A 24,053-nucleotide genomic window follows, 5' to 3' on the forward strand; every position below is an offset into this window, starting at 1 on the left:
CGTGGTGATCTGTAGGTTTACAAAGGACTGCATGTAAGTCTACAATAGCTTAACCTGGATTTGACATAGTCAACTTGATCAAGATCAGCTCTGCTACATCTACGTGTATATCAAGATTACAGAACATAGCATTCCCCAACCCGACTCTCCACCACTGTGGGTCTACATTGCCATCTAGTGGCTGAGATATAGAATGCATGACCCTGTGTACATCAATCATCTTGAATCTTTGTATTGTAGCTGTATCTAGCGCTGAAACCGGTATCAGTCATGTCAGCGGTACTGACAGGTTCAGTGTCAGCAGGTCCTGAGTGTCTCTGACAGTTGATAACTTAGATGTGATGGAGAACAGATGGATTCTGCGTGACCGAGACACGCAGGACCCGCTGTCACTGAACCCGTCAGTACCACTGACCTGACGGATACATGTTTCAGTGCTAGATACAGCTGCTTTGTATCCTATATACAGAGCAGCTGTGTCTCAAAAAGTAATTTTTAATAAAAAGTATATAGAAAGTTGCACCAAACACATTGTCCTGATAATGAATACACATGACCTCCAGCCTGGACGTCATGTGTATTCAGAATCCTGACACTTCTGAATCTTTTCTGTCAGATTTCCAGCAACGGAAACGAAATCTTGTTTACCTCGTAATCTCGCGAGATTACGCGTGGCTTGCTGGAATCTCACAGAAAAGATTCAGAAGGGTCAGGATTCTGAGTACACATGACGTCCAGGCTGGAGATCATGTGTATTCATTATCAGGACACTTGTGTATGTGGCTGCACATCGTTCTAGTAAGATCACTATGTGCTGTGTAAATGAATGCAGAGGAGTGCATGATGCTGATTTGTCACTGATTCGTCAGCATCATACACTTCTATTCACAACGCACAGTTAGTAAAACCTGTAAACACGCCCAGTTAAAAACACAATACACGCCCAGTTGGACATACGAAAAGAAACACGTTTTTAAAAAAAAACACGTTACCGTTATCTACATTGCAGCGCCGATCACATGCAATAGGAGATAGGGATTTGAGAATCTGGTGACAGAGCCTCTTAAAAAATAAAAATAAAAATTCTTCAGTGTGGGAATTTTTTTTTTTGCGATCTGGAAACCATTAACAAGTTGCTGTTGTTGGATCTACTATTCTTAGAACTTTTTTCGATATTTAGAATACATAACGGTGTCCTGTGAATAGACTGAGTCGGGTTCACTCATTATCATCATAAAACCCCCTATACCCCCGATCATTTACACATCAATGTCCAGGACAAGTATTAAACGTTGATATCGTTCGTTGTTCTGAGTATTTGGGTCGTTCACACGACAGTGAATTATACTGATGCGTTAATAAGGTATGCTCAGAATTTATAGTCACAATACATATAAAGCCGTAGCAAGGTCCTACAGCATCATTTAGCCTACTTGCTGACAGTTTCCAGGTAGCAACATTTTTTTAAATACCAATAGAAAAATATGTGAAACCAACAAAAAGCTAATGAAGATATATTACAAAAATGCGGGATTTTATTTTTGTTGATCATAGCGACAATGCTGATTAAAGGTTGACTTACTAAACGTTCACAACAATATTGTGCTAGATGGCGCCGTTTTGCTTTCCATCATCACTTCTCTATAAAACTTCTACAGTTACATTAAAAAAAGTATGTTTTTTTTGTGATGTAATTTCCTTATTTTAATGTCCCCAAAACTTGTTGCCTTGTTTAGTATGACAACTACTAAAGTTTCTATTCATCCAGGTCTATGTCCGCACACTTGGGCCCTCATGTAAAAACTACTGATGACAACATTTCGGTGTATCCAATATCAACCAATCAGGCTCCATCTGACTGATTTTCAGTGCAAATTATTTAAAGAGGCTCTGTCACCAGATTATAAATGCTCCATCTACATAATCTGATCGGCGCTGTAATGTAGATAACAGTGGTTTTTATTTTTAAAAACTATCATTTTTGAGCAAGTTTAGATTTCTGCTAATTAGTTTCTTAATAGACAACTGGAGGAGAGAAGTGTATGACGCTGACCAATCAGTGACTAATCAGTGACCAATCAGCGTCATACACTTCTCTTCATTCATGTCCATCTGTATTCACAGCACAGCGTGATCTTGTGAGATCACGCCGTGCTGTGTAAGTCCCACAGAAACTTTACCGAAGTGTCGGCATTGTGAATAGACATCGCGTCCTGGCTGGAGGCGATGTCTATTCACTCTCGGGACACTTCAGTAAAGTTAATGTGGGTGTATTTGGGAACGCAGCGTGATCTTGCGAGATCACGCTGTGCAGTGAAAGAAGCTGGGCTGGAATGAAGAGAAGTGTATGACGCTTATTGGTCACTGATTGGTCACTGATTAGTCAGCGTCATACACTTCTCTAAACACGCCCAGTTGTCTATTAAGAAACTAATTATCATAAATCTAAAATTGTTCATAACTTGCTCAAAAATGATTGTTTTTCAAAATAAAAACCACTGTTGTTATCTACATTACAGCGCCGATCAGATTATGTAGGAGACAGGGCACTTATAATCTGGTGACAGAGCCTCTTTAAGGCTGTGTTCAAATCTGCGTCGTCTCCGGCCTCAGCAAAAATCTCAGACCAAACAGTGCAGCATGCGGCGCTATTTTGTCCAGGAAAATGGTGGACACCATGATGGAAACCTGACGAAACCCATTAAAGTCAATGGGTTCCGTTGGACACTGTTGGTGTCTGTCACGTGACTGATCCGTCATTCCGTTTTTCTTCCCTTATGACAGAGCAGAAAACCAGATTACAGACGCAGATGTGAACAGAACACAAACAATCATTGGCAGCAGCTAAATTTTTCGTCTGCATTATTAGACTGGGTTCTCACGTTACGGTAATGGTTTGCCGCACATTGCTGTGGTTCCGTGATGCGGTTACTGGCCCCACGGTTTTTACAGGGGAATCAGGTTAAAACGCATGTGGTTTGCTAAACGGATTTTGGCCTCTCGGCACACTACCGCATTGTGTGAACACAACCTTCAGGTAAATATTCACCCCAAAAATATATAGCTTTTATTTAATTCCTTCGAAAGCTGCAATGAATTAGTGGTGTGACAGCCGAATGTAAGAACCTAGCCACTCTATCTATCTATCTATCTATCTCATATCTATCTATCTATCTATCTATCTATCTATCTATCTATCTATCTATCTATCTATCTATCTATCTATCTCATATCTATCTATCTCATATCTATCTATCTATCTCATATCTATCTATCTATCTATCTATCTATCTATCTCTCTCATATCTATCTATCTATCTATCTATCTATCTATCTCTCTCATATCTATCTATCTATCTATCTATCTATCTATCTATCTATCTATCTATCTATCTATCTATCTATCTATCTATCTATCTCATATCTATCTATCTATCTATCTATCTATCTATCTATCTATCTATCTATCTATCTATCTATCTATCTCTCTCATATCTATCTATCTCATATCTATCTATCTATCTATCTATCTATCTATCTATCTATCTATCTCATATCTATCTATCTATCTATCTATCTCATATCTATCTATCTATCTATCTATCTATCTATCTATCTATCTATCTATCTATCTCATATCTATCTATCTATCTCTCTCTCTCATATCTATCTATCTATCTATCTATCTATCTATCTATCTATCTATCTATCTATCTATCTATCTATCTCTCTCATATCTATCTATCTATCTATCTATCTATCTATCTATCTATCTATCTATCTATCTATCTCATATCTATCTATCTATCTATCTATCTATCTCTCTCATATCTATCTATCTATCTATCTATCTATGTATCTATGTATCTATGTATCTATATAGATATATAATAGCTAGGTTCTTACAATCTGGTGTCACAAATCTCGAGAAGAGTTTGTAATCAGCTCAGACAATTTATTCCTTATATACTGTACCCTATAGTACCCTGATAATGTGTATAAGCGGTTTTGTAACACCTCTTTATAAGTATTCCGGTGTAATATGTTTTTAATAACACCAGGGGGCAGCAGTAAGCTTATTCTTTCAGATCCCCTGCATTAGCAGTGAAACGTTTCCTTCCAGATCATGCAGCAATTTGATATTGGTTTTTGGAGCACCGTTTAGGCCCGGGCTAGACTATCATTTTTTTATTTCTATACATAAATGCGTCCTCCAAACTATATGTGCAATGAAAATCTCTTCTGTCTTTTGCCTTCCACATCCGCACAGCAAACGAAATGACTTATTTATCAGTCTGATGCACATGGATGTAACATGGATCTGTGTTGTACGGATCAGCACCCATAGAAGTGTATGGGGCCCTTACTGTACCCCCGGGCACCTATGATTTCATACTGAGCCATATGGAGATTTGTTATTTTTTACGGATCATGAGACGTCATATTACAGTAATTCTCCCCTAGAAATTGTTTGCTGGCAGTGCCTCAAATCGCTGCTAACTTTTAACTTGCCTTACAAGAATGAGTCAGGATCTGATTGGTTCTTACCGGACATTGCGCCAGTTCTGCTCCGTTTTATGTAGATTTAGGATTATTTCTGCGCTGCAAACGTTTAATTATAACAGTATAAACCACATTCTATCCGCTGCGGATGATGGGCGTACTAATTCCTGGCTGATACCTTGTGTCAGTTCAGTGTCAGCCCTTCTATACTGTGACATAAGAGATTACGGGATAAGGGCATTAACCTCTACTTGCCCCGGTCTCCTCTGCGTTCTCCTATTACGTACATGGTGCTTGACTTGTAGAATTGATTCTATGTCCCTGGAATTCCCATAATCTTCTCTGACCGGTTCTCTTCAGATACACGTGTTCTTTCCTGTCTTTCCTATACGTCCTGTCTCTCCATCCTTAGGATTATGAAAGCAAACTGCAGGCTCTTCAGAAGCAAGTGGAGACCCGGTCACTGACTGCTGAGACCACCGAGGAAGAGGATGAAGAGGAAGAGGAGGGTAAGAGTCTTTATGGCCTCTTCATCTTTTTCTAAAAGGGGAAAACCTAGAACGTACCATAACCTTAAAACTACTAGATGAGTTTGGGGAGAACATTTGTCTCCACCACCTCCAGGCCACAATCCTACAATGCCATCTTTGGTTGTCTCTGCAGGCCAAGCTGCAGACATGACCACCCCCTAGTGGTGGCTGTAGAAAGCAGAATGTTATCATGTAACTCGATGGGAGTTGTATATATCTGTATGTAGTGAGTTCCCCCTAGTGGTGGCTGCAGGCAGCAGAATGTCATCATGTAACTCTCTATGGGATCTGTATATCTCTGTATGTAGTGAGCTCCCCCTAGTGGTGGCTGCAGGCAGCAGAATGTTATCATGTAACTCTATGGAAGCTGTATATCTCTGTATGTAGGGAGTTCCCCCTAGTGGTGGCTGCAGGCACAGAATGTCATCGTGTAACTCTATGGGAGCTGTATACCTCTGTATTTAATGAGTTCCCCCTAGTGGTGGCTGCAGGCAGCAGAATGTCATGTAACTCTATAAAAGCTATATATATCTGTATATAGTGAGCTCCCCCTAGTGGTGGCTGCAGGCTTTGAATGTTATCATGTAACTCTATGGGAGCTGTATATATCTATATGTAGTGAGCTCCCTCTAGTGGTGGCTGCAGGCAGACAGAATTTTACTGTTTAATTCTATGGCTCCCAATAAAGATATAATATGAATTTAATAGGCACAGAATTTTGACCCTAAACGAGTTAACCATAAGTATGCTGAGATCCACGCAAGGATTAAGAAATCTTATTTGCAGGCTTCCTATATATGGAGGTTACATATAAGAGGGGATTCTGAATTTGTAGTGCTCTAAGGCTTGCATATTCTCGGTTATACGGTGTAGACCCAGTGCAACATCTCATCCTACTGCAATGCAGTACAACTGAGGTGCAATTGATCCTGCTGCACCTTTTGGGTGACGGCTCGGAGCACCACAAATGATGGCGGGCTGTGAAATGTTCTGTGTAGTCATTGTGCAGCCTATGTTGGCATGGAGTATAGTAACCGGGCACATTTATCTCCTTACAGTTCCCTGGACACAGCATGAGTTTGAACTTGCTCAATGGGCATTCAAGAAGTGGCGGCACCACCAGTTTACATCTCTACGGGACCTGCTGTGGGGAAATGCCGTGTACCTAAAAGAAGCCAACGCCATCAGCGTGGAGCTGAAGAAGAAGGTGAGGAGCTCGTCCGCTCTTTATTCATTTCATTATCCGGTTCCGTACCGTGAGTACCGAGGAGGTGGAGAGATGAAAGAACGGGAGGGACAGTGATCCCGAAATCTTCATGGTGACCGGTGTGCCATAAGACCTGTACACTTTTCCCTGTGCCGCACTATTAAGACATGCTGGGAGTTGTAGTTTCCTAACAGCTGGAAGCCAAAGTTTGCACAACACTTATTTATAGTGTGTATCATCTCATTTAGAGTATGGGAACGCTTGTTTTATCCCTCTCTGTTGCATTTGGTACCCATTTTGAACAGATTTTTTATTATCCGCTACGTATTCTGCCTACATGGGTAACGAATATAAAACCGGAACCAGTAAGGCCCCATGCACACGACCGTGTTTTTGCGGCCGCAATTCCCCCGAAAATCCACGGGAGAATTGCGGCCCCATTCTTTTCTATGGGGCCATGCACACGACCGTAGTTTTTGCGGTCCTTGCTCGGCCCGGGAGCCCGGACCGCAGAAAGAACGGGCATGTCTTGAAAACAATGGTGGCGGCCATGTGCATGTCCCGCGATTTGCGGGCGGCCTGCGGCTGACAGTCCGCTGACAGTTCGCTGCCGGCCGACCCGAAAATCACGGCCGTGCACACGGCTACGGTCGTGTGCATGAGGCCTAAGGCCTCATGCACACGACCGTAATTTTTATCCGCAATTACCGATCCATAATTGCAGTTAAAATACTGACCCATTAATTTCTATCGGCCACGGGCACCTTCCCGTATATTTATGGGTGTGTGTCCGGGCCGATGCGGATGACACTCCGCGGCCCACCCGTGCAGTATTGACCAAAAAGTGCGCCTCTGTTTGGGTGTTTAATCATTTGTTCCGTCTTGGCATTAGGTGCAATTCCAGTTTGTGCTGCTGACAGATACGCTGTACTCTCCACTTCCGCCCGAGCTGCTTCCTCCGGAGTGTGAGAGAATAGTTGAAGATCAACCCTTCCCCCGTACAGTGGTGGCGGTGGAAGTGCAGGACTTGAAAAATGGAGCCACACACTACTGGTCACTGGAAAAACTCAGGCAAGTCTCCACTATTCTAATAATTCTTAAAGGTATTGTCCATATTTACAGACATGGGTCGCCTTTTTTTTTTTCTCTAGAAACAGCGCCACTCTTGTCTTTGGGCTGTGTCTGGTATTGCAACTCAGCCCCTTTCACTTCAATGGACATGACAAGAGGGTTGCTGAAAAAAATTACAACAGATGCTTTTTTCATCATACGGGAAATCCACTTTAAACTAGCAGTTATCACCTCTGCCTCCCCTAATGACATGCATGTTCAGATTTATTAAATGATACAAAGGGAGATAAGCGGCTGACTGGCGCTGCATATCTCCAAAGGATCTGACCGTTAAAAATCCAGTATCTTGGATCCTCGTTTCCCTTGGCAGTAGACATTGAAGGGACCGTCTGCATATAGATTAGATTGTTGCCGGATCCCGTTAAAATTTGTGACATCTGCTGACTACAATCTAATGCCGTACTTTAGGTACCGGTTTCTAATATATAATGGAAAGTGCGGCAAATTTCTTATTTATTTTGTGTTTCAATTCCACTCATTTTGTAAGAACTGTTTGCTGTCAGTGAATGGAGGGAATCACTGTTTATATCTAGCGACTAAAAACCTGTCTTGATCATGAGATGTTTACATAGGTGCGAGGCTCATTAGAAGACGCCGCTTCAATAGACTTACGGCTGAGCCGTTCACCTGTTTGAACACCACCGGTCTCTAAATATAAACAATGATTGCCTCCGTTCATTGACAGCAAACAGAGCTCTTAAAAACTGAGAAGTATACTGAGATCATAGTTACCTTCATCACCACTTCAAATTCCACTGGATGGTGCTTACAACCACTTTTATTTCCAATACACTTCACCCCTCCTCCCGTAGGTTACGGCTGGAACAGATGCGAGAGATGTACGACCGAGCAGGAGAAATGGCGTCCAACATCCAAGACGAAGCCGACGCAGTATTAAGTGGTGGTGACCCGTTCTACGATCGCTTCCACTGGTTCAAACTTGTCGGCAGGTAGGTTCACGTCCCCGTGTGATCCCTCTCACTATTGACTATTCAGCTTTATATTATGGAGAGGTCACCAGGATCCGATTATTTCTACGTGATGATGTCATGACTTTTCTGTTACACCTGCTGCATATATTTTTGATGTTTTTGGTAAGACGACTTTTTGATATTTTTTGGTTACTTTTGGAATGATGGATTATTCAATTACCTTATGGGTAATTACGCGTTTTTTTCACAACGGAATTTGTATGCGGAAAATCCGCAGCAAATACAGTAGCAGCAAAGTGGATGAGATAAAACAAATCTCACCCACGCGCTGCGTAAATTCTGAGCGGGTAAAAAACGCTCAGTAATTGACTTGCATTGCGGAATTTTATGCCGCAGCATGTCAATTATGTTTACGTAAATGCTTATTTGTCGCGGGTTTTCCCAATTCAATGGGAGGTAAATCCCGCAACAAATAGCAGTTGTTGCGTTTCTTTACGGCGGGTTTGCAGCTATTGCCTGCCAGCATGTCGTCTAAGTGCTGCAGTTTTCCATAGCCGACATTCCGGGCGATAAACTGCGCCACAGTTTGGTGAGCTTTTTCGCCCGGTATTCCCAGCGGCGCACAGGGCGGATATACTGCGTGCTTTTATGTATCCGCCACGTGTGAACTCGGCATATTACAAGCTCTATACAGTCCTTGATCTAGTCGTGCTACACGAGGCAACATACGTGTAGCCAATGTGACGTTATATGAAAATTGCAAACAACCTAAAACATGGCAACTGCTGTCAAAAGTGGAAGATATGTATATATTGTATGATATGTATACATTGTATGTCTAGCTTTGTTTCTTAAAGGAGACCTACAAGAAGAAAATTAAAATAGGCCCTTTAGTGCACATTTAGTTTGGGACATGTGGATGTCATACAGGGGGATACACCGCTAGGGACTAGGTTGAGTGAGAGCCGCTAACATTGGACATGCTTGATTGGACGGCCAGCTTGTATAGCCGGTTGAATGTAGCCATGTCAAAATCAACTGTTTGCCAGGGGTCTAAATCCATGGCGGCGTTGATCAGCTGATTGCCACGACGACGCTCAAATCCATGGCGGCGTCGATCAGCTGATTGCCACGAAGGCGCTCATATTGAAGGGGTTGTCTGTGATAAGACTGCCCTTCCCCTTTAAATATGCCATTCTGATGACATTTCCTCTCAGATGCAGTTTTGGGCTGAGATCTGACCGTTTTTAGTAACAGGCCTAAAGTCTGGGGCTGCACTACTGAGAGATTCTGATGTCTCCTTCTGTGTTCACTCAGGTGCACTGTTGTCATGGGGACCTTATGTGGATCCAAATCACCTCTACATCAATATCTACATCTGACTTGGCTTGAATAACGGCAGTTATGGATGTAGATAATGATTCGGCTCCACACAAGGTCCCCATGACAACACTGCATAAGGCAGAAATAAGGAGGAGACCTGTTGTCATCAGGACCTCTCAGTAGTGCAGCCTCAGGCTTCAGGCCGGTGACTTCACACGATCAGATCTCAGCATAGAAATAAAGTATTAAAAAAATGTTTTTCATTTTTTAATGTTCATGGCCTTTTATCGTTTTTTCCTGGTAAGTTTTATTTGGGGGCGACTCCTGTATAATAACTGGCGCACAGAAGAAGAAAGTGGGGTTACAACTGGCGACTGGGACTGTAACTGTTTGCACCTCTGAATAAAGTTATTCTTACCATTTTTTTTTTCTGTTGCACAATTGCACCGTGTGTTTTGCACACATCCCTCCCCCCATACTTTATTTTGATTTCTTTTTGCTCCTTGCTTGCCCCGTATTTGCTCTCTTTGCTGAATCCCGTCCCCCCACCCCCAGGTCTGACTCCCCTTTTATTTTGATTTATGCTTTGTTTTACTGGTAATCTATGGAGAGTACAACCCCACCGCCCTCCCCCTTCCTCTTGCACCAGTGCCCTCTGGGTTTTGATAACGACTCTTCCATTGCAAATGTCTAGTTCTCCCATATTCCACGGCTGCGTCAACGAGCGGCTGGCAGACCGCACCCCATCCCCCACCTTTTCAACAGCCGACTCCGACATCACCGAGCTGGCGGACGAGCAGCAGGACCAGATGGAGGATTTCGATGATGAGCCATTTGTGGATGACACCGGCTCAGATGTGGGGAATGAGGAAGGATCTGATCTCTTCAGCGATGGGCACGACCCGTTTTATGACCGGTCCCCATGGTTCATTTTAGTAGGAAGGTTGGTGAGGTTGTGCAAGGATTCGGCAGGAAAGGACAAGTTCTTAACATTAACCCCACATTCAGTATATGAACATTTTCCCCTTTTCCTCCATTCATTATAGTCACAAGGGACGTAGGAAAAAATAAAATATAAACGTCAGGACTATAGAAGTATAAATGTCCGGACTATAAGCTTTGCCTGCAGCAGGAAGACCCTCATCATCCCTTATGGCCGTTTCTTCTTTAACGTAGCGCGGCCCGTATTCTGTACCAACTAAGTAGAGATCCCTGGTTCACAGTGTAGTCATTGACTATAATGGCCGAAGCTTTTATTGAATATATTACATATAACCAGACTGAATTGTTATCTATTTTTGTTAAAGGGAACCTCTCCCCAGACACAGATGCCATTTACATGAGAAATGTAGGCACTGTGGTAACAAATTTGAAGTAATGGACACAATCGCACCACCAAATGACTCCTTGAAGTGCCAAACCAAGAGCCAAAAAAAACAAGCCCCGCCCTCCTGACTCATTGGGAGAGCACTTCCTGTTTCTAAAGAGTCTAGGTTACTTGGAAGTGTCATGTGACTTCTCTCGGCTCTGCTCAGTGGCTGAGAGGACTCGGAGGGGAGGGGCATGCAGGACATGCTGTTTTCCATTCCCTGACTGGCACTTTAGGTAATAATTTTGGCTTGGTTAGGGTATCCGGAAGATCATATTCTGTTGTAAAACGGGCGCTACTACTTTGGAAACATGAGAGTCTGGACGCTGAATCTAAAAAGTTCTCGTGTTATTATGAAAATCTCAATTTCCTCGTCCCCTTTACCGTCCGCGGTGGGTGGATGTGAGAACTTGTCCTTTCCGTCCCCGTCATGGGTTGTCAGACACAAGAATGCTGAGGAAGCGTGACAGAACATCACCCAATTCTCACTCATTTTTTATTATTTTTTTTCTTCTTTTTAATAAAGAAGGAAAACAAAGCATATTATAATTTTTTCCTTTTTTTTTGTTTGTAGTTTGTTTTGTGTTGCCGTTACCTCACCAACCTCGCTGCTAATACTTTGTTCCCCTCCTCCTGTCCCTGGCTTTGGTTGAGGGGTATAACAGACGGAACAAAAAGGGCCCCGATTTGCAGGGTTAGGCCAAATTCAGACGACCGTAGTATACGTCAGCGCGCCGGCTGTTAAATCAACGGCTGTCACAAAGACGCATGTATTTCAATGAGGCCGTTCACGCGGCCATTGTTCCAGCGGACCCTTCACATGTCCTATCTTCTTCCGTTTTCACGGATCCCTCAATAGACTCAAGTCTATGAGGGGTCCGTGAAAACAGGACCCGCACGGGTGCAACTCGGACGTGAAAAACTGCCATTTTTCACCACCGAGTTTGCCCTCGTTCGTGTGAATCTGGCCTTAGGTTGTCTACGCTCCTCATATTTCCTGGGATTATGGCTGCCTTGCCTGTGTGAAGATGAACAGATCTGCTGTAGATTTCCTTTTTTTAATATCTACTATACAACTTGTGGAATACAGTCGAGGTCGTACTGGCAGGACATGCTGGGAGTTGTAGTTTTAAGAGCTACAAGCCACCGGTGCTCCAGTTTCTAGTCCCATCTATAAATTTACACTTCATGCCGGAATCCGGGGGTTCCTAGAATTCCCTCTTTGGGGTGAAGCTTGTTCTCCGGCAGATATTTTGGTTAGCTGTGATAGCGATGCGGCTCCTTACCATATCACTACCTGAACTGGCGCCTTAAAGGGGTATTTTCCGACGATGAATAACCTTTTTTTTAAGACCTTTGATATAATAAATAGCAGTAAGCCTGTTGTGTATTTCTCAATATTAGATCCTACTCTACATATATACTGTATTTTATCTCTAGGGTTTTCTGTAGGTTCCCAATAGGGCTAATGACTCCTATTTCGGTGGTTTAAAACTGATCAGAGTACAAATTATAACATTTTTAATGGGTAACTATACTTTCAAAAAACTTCTGACGTGTCACTAGGACACGTCAGATGTTTTGATTGGTGGGGGTCCGAGCACTGAGACCCCCACAGATCACTAAAACGAAGCGGCAGAAGCGTTGTGTGAGTTCTGAGCCACTTAGTTTCTGATCGGCTTTTCTCGGAATGAAAAAGAAAGAAGAAATATATTACAGAAAGTTCGCTCACCGCGTTTCCAATTCGTTGGTTGATACAAGTTAGTATAAGTTGATCCAGGTGCTGCTGGTGCTTGTAAATACTCCCAATGAGGTCCTGTGTCGACAGCAGGTATACAAGGTAATGGAGGTGAACAATGAAGGTGTATCCAGCACTCGGTATAAAAGTTTAATGGTTTATTAATGGTTTGGTCATGTTAAAACAAAGAGATTAAAACAAAAATCCCGGGACCATGCTTACGCGTTTCAGACCACTGGGTCCTTAGTCATAGCTTTTCTCGGAATATCCAGCAAGTGATATATGAGCTCATAGACTTTCTTTTGATTCCGTACACCACTTTCTCAGCTTTCCGAGAAAATCCGATCAGAGACGAAGTGGCTCAGCGCTCACATGAGCGCTTTTGCTTCTTCGTTTTAGCGATCGGTAGGGGGTCTCAGTGCTCGGACCACCCACTGATCAAAACTTCTGACATGTCAAGTATAGTTACCCTTTAATAAAAAATTAAATTATAATAAAACAATATTACGTGCCTGTACTAGGACTGGACTCATGTCTACACTGACAATGTTGCCCTTTGCTAGAGCCAACAGGGCTCCTTATACTATAGACAGGCGGACTGCGCTTATTAGAATCCAGGCTTTTGCTTTTTACTATAATGGGAGGGATCTTCCATGTGGAAAACCAAAATCTACTGGGCTTCGTTCACATCTGCGTCAGCACTCCGTTCATGGGTTCCGTTGGATTCCGTTCATGGGTTCCCCTAACGGAAAGCTCCAAACTGAAACAAATGGAAACCACAAGTTCCCGTTTGCATCAACATTGATTTCAATAGTGACGGATCCGGTGCCAATGGTTTCTGTTTGTCATCGTTGTGTAAGGGTTCTGTCGTTTTGACGGAATCAAATACTGTAGTCGACAGCGCTATTCATTCTGTCAAAATGACGGATCCCTTACACAACGATGACAAACGGAAACCATTGGCACCGGATCCGTCACTATTGAAATCAACGGTGATGCAAACGGGAACCTATGGTTTCCGATTGGATTCCGTTCATGTGTTCCCCTCACAGAAAGCCCCGACGGAACCCATGAACGGAGTCCCGACGCAGATGTGAACGAAGCCTTAGAAAGTTGCAGAAGTTTTCATTATACAATGGTTGAGCTGTAGTTCTATAAAGTGGATGGCTCCTATTATTGCGACTAGACCATATACAGGGCAGTGGATGCGGCTCATATCCTGGCCATTCCTATTGATTACCAATATCTCATCATAATCCGCCACTGCGCTAATAATACAACCCCCGCAGATCTAGACTGCAGATTCCTGCCCCATCCACCTCTGGACCCCCCCCTTCCAAGAGACATCGGAGGTCTGGAACACTATGATTTTTATTTGTTTTAATCTTTTGATTTTCTTTGCAGCCACTTAATTTACTTAGTATTTTGTGTTTTTGTTTGTAGTGGGATATAACATGGCTTATTAATCCTGTTTTATGCTTTTGGTTCTGACCATGGATTATGTTTGTAACATATGTTCTGTTTCATTTTGGTTTATTTCCGTTCTGTTCCTTTATAATCCCCACCATGAGCGTGGATTCTGTGTGATAGTGGATCTATAAATGGCGTCCATCGTATGGTGTTGTCTTTATCACATCTGTCACTCATGATATCTGGGTGGATGCAGGCGACATGAGATCCTGATGGAGAGAAGTGACGGGTGGATAGGCAGCTATATAATACCATGTCTTCCTGTGGTTTCTCTTGCAGAGCATTTGTCTATCTTAGTAACCTGCTTTTCCCAGTCCCGCTGGTCCATCGGGTGGCCATAGTGAGCGAGAAGGGGGATGTACGAGGGTTCCTGCGTGTTGCCGTGCAAGCAATTGCTGGTAAGTCCCGATAGTCTTACCCTTTTATATCATACAGACCATCGACAAGCCACTTTACATTGAAAGAAGTTGTCCAGGATTAGAAAAACATGTCTGCTTTTTTCCAAAAAGAGCGCCCCCAAATGTTCAGGTTGTGTGTGGTATTGCAGTTAGCTCCATTCACTTCAAAAGAGTTGAGCTGTAATACCAGATACAACCCATGGACAGGTGTGGCACTGTTTTTCGAAAGAAAGCAGACGGGTTATTCTAATCCTGGACAACCCCATAGATTTTGACACTTCAGTCTACAGTCATATGTGCAACTTTCTAATATGCTTTCTTTAGTTTCCTCACCTTTTTCAAGATCTCTGCTTGATGTAGGTGAAAGTACATCCATCAATGGTGGAGGATTTGTTACAATATATCATAGTACTCACTTTTAACAAGTGCACCAGTGTCCGTTGAACATCATCATGGGTTTTCAGACTCCGGATTCATTGACAGCAAGCAGAGATCTTGGCAATGGGGAGGATTTAAATTAGAAACTATATTAGAAAGTTGCAGAACATTATTTACATAAAACCGGAAACCCTTTAACAATATCAAATTAATGAACATAAAGCTAATATTCGTTTCGACTCGCCATTTATGTAGTACCGTACCATAGCTGGCATAGCAAATAATCAGACGGGTACGTAGTCTATAAACAGTCATAGGGTGAGCAACGCCCATCACCGAGCAGTCCTACTAAAACTGCCACAATGAGCAGGCGGCGCGGCACACACTGGTAGCCATACCAGCCATCAATGCCAGCCGCCACAGATTTGCCATCGTTGTGGTCTTGTGAGAACATGTATAATTATATATTGAAGATTTTTTATTTTTTTTCCTCTAAGGTGATGAAGAAGCGCCAGATTATGGATCCGGCATCCGCCAATCAGGAACAGCCAAGATCTCATTCGACAACGATTACTTCAATAAGGTAATTTTATAAATGAGCGAGCACATTACAGGGTCGCATTCACCACAGGGGTCCTGTACAGAGGAGGGGGCAACATGGATTTTCATGCGTTATTAAAGGGGTTTTCCACTTTCTGACAACTGATGACCTCTTCACCAGATAGGTCATCTGTATATGATCGGTGCGTGTCCGTCACCCGGACCCTGCACCGAACCTTCACTCCGGCTGCCTCCGTGCAACAGATGTTTGGAACGGTATGCAGCAGTTAGAGCCGGAAGCAGATGGCACCGACCACTGCGTGGTGGCCGTTCGGGAGAACTGCAGTTCTGCTTCTAGTCACTTGAATAGTACTCCAGCCCGGACGCTATTCTTTGACCGGCGCCATCTGATTCCGGCAATGTCGTCCGGCTGCCTCCAGATCGGTGCGGGGTCTGGGAGTCGGACACGCACCGATCATATACTGATGACTTATCCGGTGGATAGGTCATAAGTTGTCAGAACGTGGAAAACCCCTTTAATGGATTGCTATGCAATGAAACTTGCTTTTCCAGTATAGGCTTTCTTTAGAAGTTTACATCATCTATTCTATAGGCACTGATAGATTATCTGTGGAGTAACTCAAAAAAGTGATAAACTCAGCAGCAAATGATCCACATGTGGGTTATCCCCTACTAAACCCAATGGCCATGTTGTGGCTCGGCCTGGTTATTGTCTCCAAACTGCTGCCCCTCCGTAGGATCTTCTATTTCTCCCACGGACCAGTCTGACCCTGACGACCTTGAGTAATTACATTGTGTAAACCTTAGATGTGTAATCGCTTTGACACCTATGGCTCTATTCACACTGCAGCTTCCAAACATATCCATGGGATCCTATTGGCCCGACGTATGCCAAGAGTGTCCTTTTGTGATACATCAAGAAGGTATATGTTGGTTGGCATAACTTTTTTTTTTTTTTTTACTCTATGGAATTACGTAGCCGATTACGCTATTCCATACATAGGCATACAGTATAATGAATACTGCACGCGAATACGTTTTTTGTTTTTTTTTCAATAGGATCCTATGGGCGAGGTATGCCACTGTATTCCTATGCAGTGGCATACATTAGAACCCTCCATCGGCCCTATACGTTGGGAAATTCCCAATCCGTGGGATAAAAGAGGAGTTGTGAAAATTATTTAATTATGAAATATTTTGTGCTTGCGCTCAGAACGACTTCTCCTCCGCGGTCCTAACTCGCTCTGGACTGTCTCTGGAAGAACTGCGTATTGTAGAAGGACAGGGTCAGAGCTCCGAGATGAACACTCCTATGGAGGAGGTCAACCGGCTGGCTGAGATGGGTAAGGGTCATGGAAGCACCGAATCAGGGTCTGGTCCCCTCCGCGCGGCCCGTCTCTTATAACCCCTTATAATCCTGCAGACATGAAATCCGGCAGTCTTCTGGATGGCAAGATGATGATGGAAGGGTTTTCTGAAGATGTAGGTGAACACCTAAAGATCGGCAGTGTCTTTACCTTCCGGGTCACTGTGCTACAAGCCAGCGGCATCCCACATGAGTTTGCGGATATCTTCTGTCAGTTCAAGTGAGTTATCATTCAATAGAGGCAAACCCTGTGTTAGGCCCCATGCACACGACCGTAAAAAACCTCCGTTTTTGTGGTCCGCAAAAATTGACCCATTCACTTTCATTGAACGCGGACACCTTTCCGTAGCGCTACGGATGGGTGTCCGTGCCGTAGAAATGTTCCGAAAATTATGGAACATCTCCGTTCTTTTGCATCTTGCGGGCCGTGCTCCCATACTTTGGGAGCACGGCCCGAAAATGCGGGTGGCAGTCGGCGGCCGGCCGTGATTGCGGGCACGGTTGTGTGAATGGGGCCTTATTCAGTGTAATCACTGCCATATGAACGCTCCCAACCCCCATTGTCTCTAAGGCTATGTACACTTCATACCTGCCATTACATATTTAATAGCGAATTCCATCATTTATTCTGAGACGTCTACTCATTGACTGCTTCCTCATAATGTACAGAACAGATTCTCTAATTCCTACACATGGCCCCGTACAGACGCCAAACATGTGGTCCACTGTGTCCACAATGAGGAACCGGCTTCTTGCAATGTGCCCCTATACATGTATACGTGATTATCTGTATCCTGTTGTGATATGCTCCACTATTGGGTGCTCATTCTGCGTGTGTTGCAGCTTTTTACATCGGCACGATGAGGCCTTTTCCACAGAACCCCTGAAAAACAACGGACGTGGGAACCCACTGGGCTTTTACCATGTACAGAATGTAAGTGACCAGAAACCAAGAACGTGTGATACTGCCAGTGGAGGATTGGGTGACACAGGAGACTAAACCATTGTCCATACTTTATAGACGGCTGCTAACTGTATCTTCTAATAAACTTGATAGGACCCTGGACCGATGAGCTTAGACTCTTTCTTCCATTTCTACAGATGATCATAAAAAAATGCTATCCGCTCTAACAGGTCCTTTAAAGGGGTTGTCCACTTTCTGACAACTGATGACCTATGCACCGGATAGGTCATCAGTATGTCATCGGTGCGGGTCCGGACACCGGATGTTGTGGCACATAATGCTATGTACGGATCCCGGATGCAGTTGGCTCCATACATAGCATAGTGGCCGTGCTGCAGAACTGCGGGTCCGCTCCTATTCACTGCTTCCGGCTTGTACGTCCGGTGCACGGTGACACCGGACCAGCTGATCTGTGCAGGCCCCCGGGTGTCGGGCCCCCACAGATCACGTACTGATGACCTATTCGGTGGATAGGTCATCAGTTGTCAGAACCTGGAAAACCCCTTTTAATATCCACGAGAGACCGACTTATTCAACTAAAATTTTTCCACCAACTTTATTATACACCTTCCAAATTATTTAGGAGGGGACACATACCTACTGCTGTCTGCCCACGTTGCCAAGCGGCTAATGACTCCTTCCTACATAGGTTCTGGGCGTGCCCAATTATTAATACTTTCTTGGCTGAAGTATTGGAATTTCTTGAGCTGAAAGTAGGACTCCCTCGTATATATGGACCCAGAACTTGCCTTTTATTACTGGTGGAAGAACTTCTATCTACTGTAGCGGTCAGGTCTCATGATGATCCTATTATTTTATGCTAAAAAAAACGATACTCCTGCATTGGAAACACCCTAAGGTTCCTACGCTGTCCGCATGGATTACCTTAGTAAACTCTACTCTGCCACTTTTTAAACTTACTTATGAAGCACCTGGATGTCCTGATACATTTATGAAGGTGTGGAGTTCTTGGATAGCCGACCCTCCTACCGGCTCATAGGCTTGGCATAGTCCAGGTTGACCGGATCTGGCGGTGCTGACGTCTCTGTTTGGTCCCCCATTCCTCCGCCGAACTTCTCCCTTTGAGAAGTCCGCACCAGATTTTCTTTTTATATATTGCTGATAAGGAAAGGCTGTTTTGTTTTTGTATATTCACTTCTGTGCATATCAATATGTGAGACGTGGATACGTGTGATTTGTTCATAACTGACCTTGTACACTCGCTACTATTTATTACTTGCTTTGTGCAACGCTCTGAATTTTACACTTCTGTATTTGTACCATTGTTTTGCTATGAGCTCTTAATAAAATTACCTTTAAAATTGGATGTGTGATACTGGATTCTGTCAAATTCTAAAGCTCCATTACTGACGTTGCTTTTTTTTTTTCTCCCCTAGATTGCAGTAGAAATTACTGAATCTTTCATAGAATATATCAAAACCAATCCTATTGTGTTTGAAGTGTTTGGACACTTTCAGCAGCACCCGCTGCACTACCAGTGCCAGGACCTCAGGTAGGATAGTAGTGTGTGTATATATATATATATTCAGTACTCCTCCTCTGGATGGGTTATGACTAATTTACTTTCTGTTGCAGCCCAGTGCAGGCCTCACGTCGTTATTTCCCACCTCCGATGCCCCTCTCTAAACCTGGTGAGTAATCCCTATATTTCACCTTCATGTGATGACCCAGAACGTATAGTGGTTTCACCTTCATGTGATGACCCAGAACGTATAGTGGCTAAGAGATCACTGGTTCTATCAGATTTCCTCTGTGTTCCTACATACACTTGACCCCATTTGATTACCCTAAATTCTGTGATATTTTGCCCCTGGGTTCTCACACTGATGATCGCTGCTCTGCATGCTTCTCATACGTTAACATCTCACTTTATTTTTTTTTATTTTTTGTGCTGCATGATGACTGTCTTTCTTTACTTGTAACCCATTGCCTTGGCTTGATCCCATGATCTCTCCTTTTCCTTGCATTTGTACGTTTCCCTTCTCCTTTATTCAAATGTCCATGGTAGCTGGTGAAAGGAGGATAAATTTGGTCAGGTACCTTATGTCCGGCTATGTCAGTGTACCAGTTTTGGACACATTATCTGAGCACGCTCATGCAATCTCTGCAACACTGCAAGACAGGGCCGAACAGCTACCGACCTTTCTCTCCCTGCCGTTACCTACCTGCGTGCCGGAGAGGGCTCCCAAGAGAGATGGTTAGTAGTGGAGGTCTCCGTGATGTTACTGTGCAGTGCTCAGGACCTGTAGGTTTTTCCAGTAGATCTTTCATGAATCATACATTGGCCTTTACTTATCCCCTGCATTTGCATTACAGTTCCGGCCACCAAACTGAACCCTCTAAGCAAGCCGAGTCTTGGACAAAGCGTCAGCAAATACGACCTGTTGGTTTGGTTTGAGATCAGCGAATTGGAGCCTACGGGAGAGTAAGTCAGCGGCTGATAGACCCACATTGTAAGTTCACCACGTTCATGTTCAGGTGTTGACCATTCTGTGATGGTGTCATCCCAGGTACATCCCGGCTGTCGTTGACCACTCCGGAGGTCTGTCCTGTCAGGGAACCTTCCTGCTACACCAGGTATGTCACATCGAGAGCGCAGAATATTCAGGTTAGGCTTCGTTCACATCTGCGCCGGGGCTCCGTCTGAGCTTTTCGTCAGGGGAGCCCATGAACGGAAACCAAACTGAAACAAACGGAAACCATAGGTTTTAGTTTGGCTTCCGTTCATGGGTTCCCCTGACGGAAAGCTCAGACGGAGCCCCGGCGCAGATGTGAACGAAGCCTTAGAATTGCAGGAATATAAACACTTTTTTTTTTGACCATGTAGGTCCATAGAGATTATTATGGTCACTAGTAGTTTGGAGATGAATGTTATTACACAGATTAGTGCAAAATCACATTTAAACCCCCACATTTTAGCGTCCATATTACGGCCACCACGGTTCATGTGAACTTAACTTAAATCACCATAGGATTCGATGCTCCATGGGGAGTCTGGGTCTTTCAGCCGTGATATGGACTCTAAAATACGGCCGTCTAAATGAGGCCTAAGGTTTATAATGCAATGTGACTTTTTTTGTTTCATGGCTAAACATCTAGAACCTTTATAATCTAGAATGCTTTCCAACACTGCAGAGTATCATGACGGCATATTTATTGTGACAGGGGATCCAGCGCAGAATCACAGTGACTATTATACATGAGAAGGGAAATGAGCTGCACTGGAAGGATGTACGCGAGCTGGTGGTCGGTGAGTGTCACGACTCCTGGCGGCTGTTATGACGCATATGTTTGGTCACCTGGTGCATCACGATTAACCTGCTGTCACCCGTGCGTCTCTTGTCCGTCTAGGGAGAGTGCGTAATAAAGCAGAGGTGGATGAAGCGGCTGCTGACGCGGTTCTTTCGCTGAACATAATCTCCGCCAAATACCTAAAAAATCACAGCAGCAGCAGGTAATGTTCTGGGTCTACAAAGACAAAGCATCATGGGTAATATTGTCATCAGAGCCCAATATCCTGTTAATATCTAATAGAGATCTATACGTTTATATGGCTTTGCTGTCATTCTGCACTTTGTTATAATTTGATTTGCTCTTCATTTTTGTTATTTTATCCCCGGTCTCTGCTAAACCCTCCTCTCTCTGCTCCCGGGTCCCCAACGTTTTTGTGCCCCTGACTGTCCCTGTCACTAATGGCAGCTTCTTCTTCTGTGTCTTTCAGGCTGTTTCTTGATAAGGATATGCCTAGGTATTTTATGTTTTGCTTTTTCCTTTTGCTGCACATAAAGGTTCTCGGTCGGCGCACAGAATACTTTATGTCCCCCACCCCACTGCACCCCAGCTTTACTCCCTCCTCACCCTGCCTAGCGCTTTTATTGTAACTTGACTATTCTAACTGTGTAGCATAAAAGAAGCCGTTTTATGAGACACTATTTTGATTTCTCACAAATTCAGATGACGGAAGTAAAAAAAAAAAAAAAAAAAATCTTCAATGTTTTTGTGCTGGGCCCCTCCTGTCTGTAATACACATTTGCACCTCCGTTAAAAAAACAATTAGGCATGGGTTTTCATGATTTCATTTGGGCACTCAATACCCATATGGATTCATTTTGCACCGTTTACCAATAATGATTATTTCTCGGTCAACTGTGTAATTTTTATTAAAAAACAAAAAAAATAATAGTCATTTTTGACCACCCATTGTTATGCTGGGGCTACACACAGACATTTTGCCTTGTGACAATCGTTATCCATAGGAAATTATTGAATCGCTATGATCATGCAGTTCACTAGCATTTCATATGTGAAACGGCACCCCTAGTGGTTGGTCATCCAAAAAATGAATTTCCTTGTCTGAAAAAAGTGTCTTATAAATGAGATGTTAGAAGAACCCAAAATGAGTAATAGTGTTATAACTAAATGGGTAATATTCTGCGTAGTGCCCAGCACAGTCACTCTAGTTGTGTCATTGTGTGTCTTTGTGATGTGTTTGGAGTTTGTTCTGTGTTGGGTTTGGGAGTTGTCGTCGTTGCAGATGACTTATTCTTTCCGCCGTGGCTCTGCAGGACGTTCTATCGGTTTGAGGCGGTCTGGGACAGTTCCCTACATAATTCCTTACTCCTGAACCGAGTGACCCCCTACGGAGAGAAGATCTTCATGACGTTGTCGGCCTATTTGGAGGTATTTATTGCTAGATCTGCTACTTAATGGTTCTGGTCTAGACTTCACTTATATAGCGCTAAGGAAGGCAGAGAACATGATTTGATACTGGCTTATTGGATCATGACAATTAAAAATGTTATTTAAAAAAAAAAGTATTCAACCCCTCCCCCCAAGGGGTGTAAATACATTTTATAGGCACTGTATATACTGTCATGTAAGATCTGGGGTGCATTGTGATAAGTGTTCTGCTCCCCACAGCTTGACCATTGCATCCAGCCGGCAGTCATCACCAAGGACGTCTGCATGGTCTTCTATTCTCGCGATGCCAAGATCTCCCCTCCACGTTCCCTGCGCAGTCTATTTGGCAGCGGCTACTCGAAATCTCCAGACTGGTGAATACTAGGACCAAAAGTTCCTCTAGTTTCTTCCCATAATGGGTTTATTGGCCTGCTATGATATTGGCCTGCTATGATATTGGCGCGCGCGCGCGCGTGTGTGTGTGTGCGAGCGATATGTAGGATCTTACAATATTAGGCCTCATTTACACGAGCGTGTGCGTTTTGCGCGCGCAAAAAACGCAGCGTTTTGCGTGCGCAAAAGGCACTTGACAGCTCCGTGTGTCATCCGTGTATTATGCGCGGCTGCGTGATTTTCGCGCAGCCGCCATCATAGAGATGAGGCTAGTCGACGTCAGTCACTGTCCATGGTGCTGAAAGAGTTAACTGATCGGCAGTAACTCTTTCAGCACCCTCGACAGTGAATTCCGATCACAATATCGAGTGACCTGTTTAAAAAAAAAAGAGGTTCGTACTTACCGAGAACTTCCCGGCCGTTGCCTTGGTGACGCGTCCTTGGTGACGCGTCCTTGGTGACGCGCCTCTCTTGACATCTGGCCCCACCTCCCTGGATGACGCGGCAGTCCATGTGACCGCTGCAGCCTGTGCTTGGCTTGTGATTGGCTGCAGCTGTCACTTGGACTGAATTGTCATCCCGGGAGGTCAGACTGGAGGAAGAAGCCGGGAGTTATCGGTAAGTCAGAATTATTATTTGTTTACACGTTCACGTATATTGGAATCGGAAGTCACTGTCCATGGTGCTGAACCAGTTTAACTCTTTCAACACCCTGCACAGTGACTGTCTCCTGCCAGGTTCGGTCAAAACGAGTTCGGCCAAACCCGGTAAAGTTCGGTTCGCTCATGTCTAAGACACTCCGTTCGGATATTTGTAAACAGAAAAGCACGTGGTGCTTTTCTGTTTACATTCAGTTTGACAGCTCTTGCGCGAATCACGCAGTTCGCACGGAAGTGCTTCATGCGAACTTTGTGGTTTTCACGCACCCATTGACTTCAATGGGTGCGTGATGCGCGAAAAGCGCACGATTATAGAACATGGCGTGAGTTTTACGCAACGCACTCGCGCTGCGCAAAATTCACGCATCGTCTGCACTGCTCCATAGAGTATTATAGGGGCTTACGACACGCGTGAAAAGCACGCGCGTCG

At 43.9% G+C, this 24,053-nt stretch overlaps 1 protein-coding gene across 20 annotated transcripts in view; it reads left to right on the top strand.

Annotated features, from left to right (window-relative positions):
• Positions 1-24,053, top strand: part of KIF1B (kinesin family member 1B) — a 118,204-nt gene that overhangs the window by 85,853 nt on the left and 8,298 nt on the right. For 8 of the 20 annotated variants that reach the window (XM_075839308.1, XM_075839312.1, XM_075839319.1 and 5 more), the window contains 19 exons: positions 4,916-5,012; positions 6,092-6,240; positions 7,133-7,311; positions 8,184-8,321; positions 10,321-10,569; positions 14,483-14,601; positions 15,477-15,562; positions 16,754-16,883; positions 16,964-17,126; positions 17,750-17,840; positions 19,268-19,383; positions 19,467-19,522; positions 20,208-20,316; positions 20,402-20,468; positions 21,057-21,141; positions 21,243-21,345; positions 21,613-21,639; positions 22,457-22,571; positions 22,812-22,945. In XM_075839308.1, the coding sequence (XP_075695423.1) occupies positions 4,916-5,012; positions 6,092-6,240; positions 7,133-7,311; positions 8,184-8,321; positions 10,321-10,569; positions 14,483-14,601; positions 15,477-15,562; positions 16,754-16,883; positions 16,964-17,126; positions 17,750-17,840; positions 19,268-19,383; positions 19,467-19,522; positions 20,208-20,316; positions 20,402-20,468; positions 21,057-21,141; positions 21,243-21,345; positions 21,613-21,639; positions 22,457-22,571; positions 22,812-22,945 (2,213 nt within the window). The remainder of the gene's footprint in view (positions 1-4,915; positions 5,013-6,091; positions 6,241-7,132; positions 7,312-8,183; positions 8,322-10,320; positions 10,570-14,482; positions 14,602-15,476; positions 15,563-16,753; positions 16,884-16,963; positions 17,127-17,749; positions 17,841-19,267; positions 19,384-19,466; positions 19,523-20,207; positions 20,317-20,401; positions 20,469-21,056; positions 21,142-21,242; positions 21,346-21,612; positions 21,640-22,456; positions 22,572-22,811; positions 22,946-24,053) is intronic. The other 12 variants (XM_075839311.1, XM_075839315.1, XM_075839321.1 and 9 more) reach the window with 3 other exon arrangements.

Source organism: Rhinoderma darwinii, chromosome 10, assembly GCF_050947455.1.
Source record: "Rhinoderma darwinii isolate aRhiDar2 chromosome 10, aRhiDar2.hap1, whole genome shotgun sequence".
NCBI classification, from domain to species: Eukaryota; Metazoa; Chordata; class Amphibia; order Anura; family Rhinodermatidae; genus Rhinoderma; species Rhinoderma darwinii.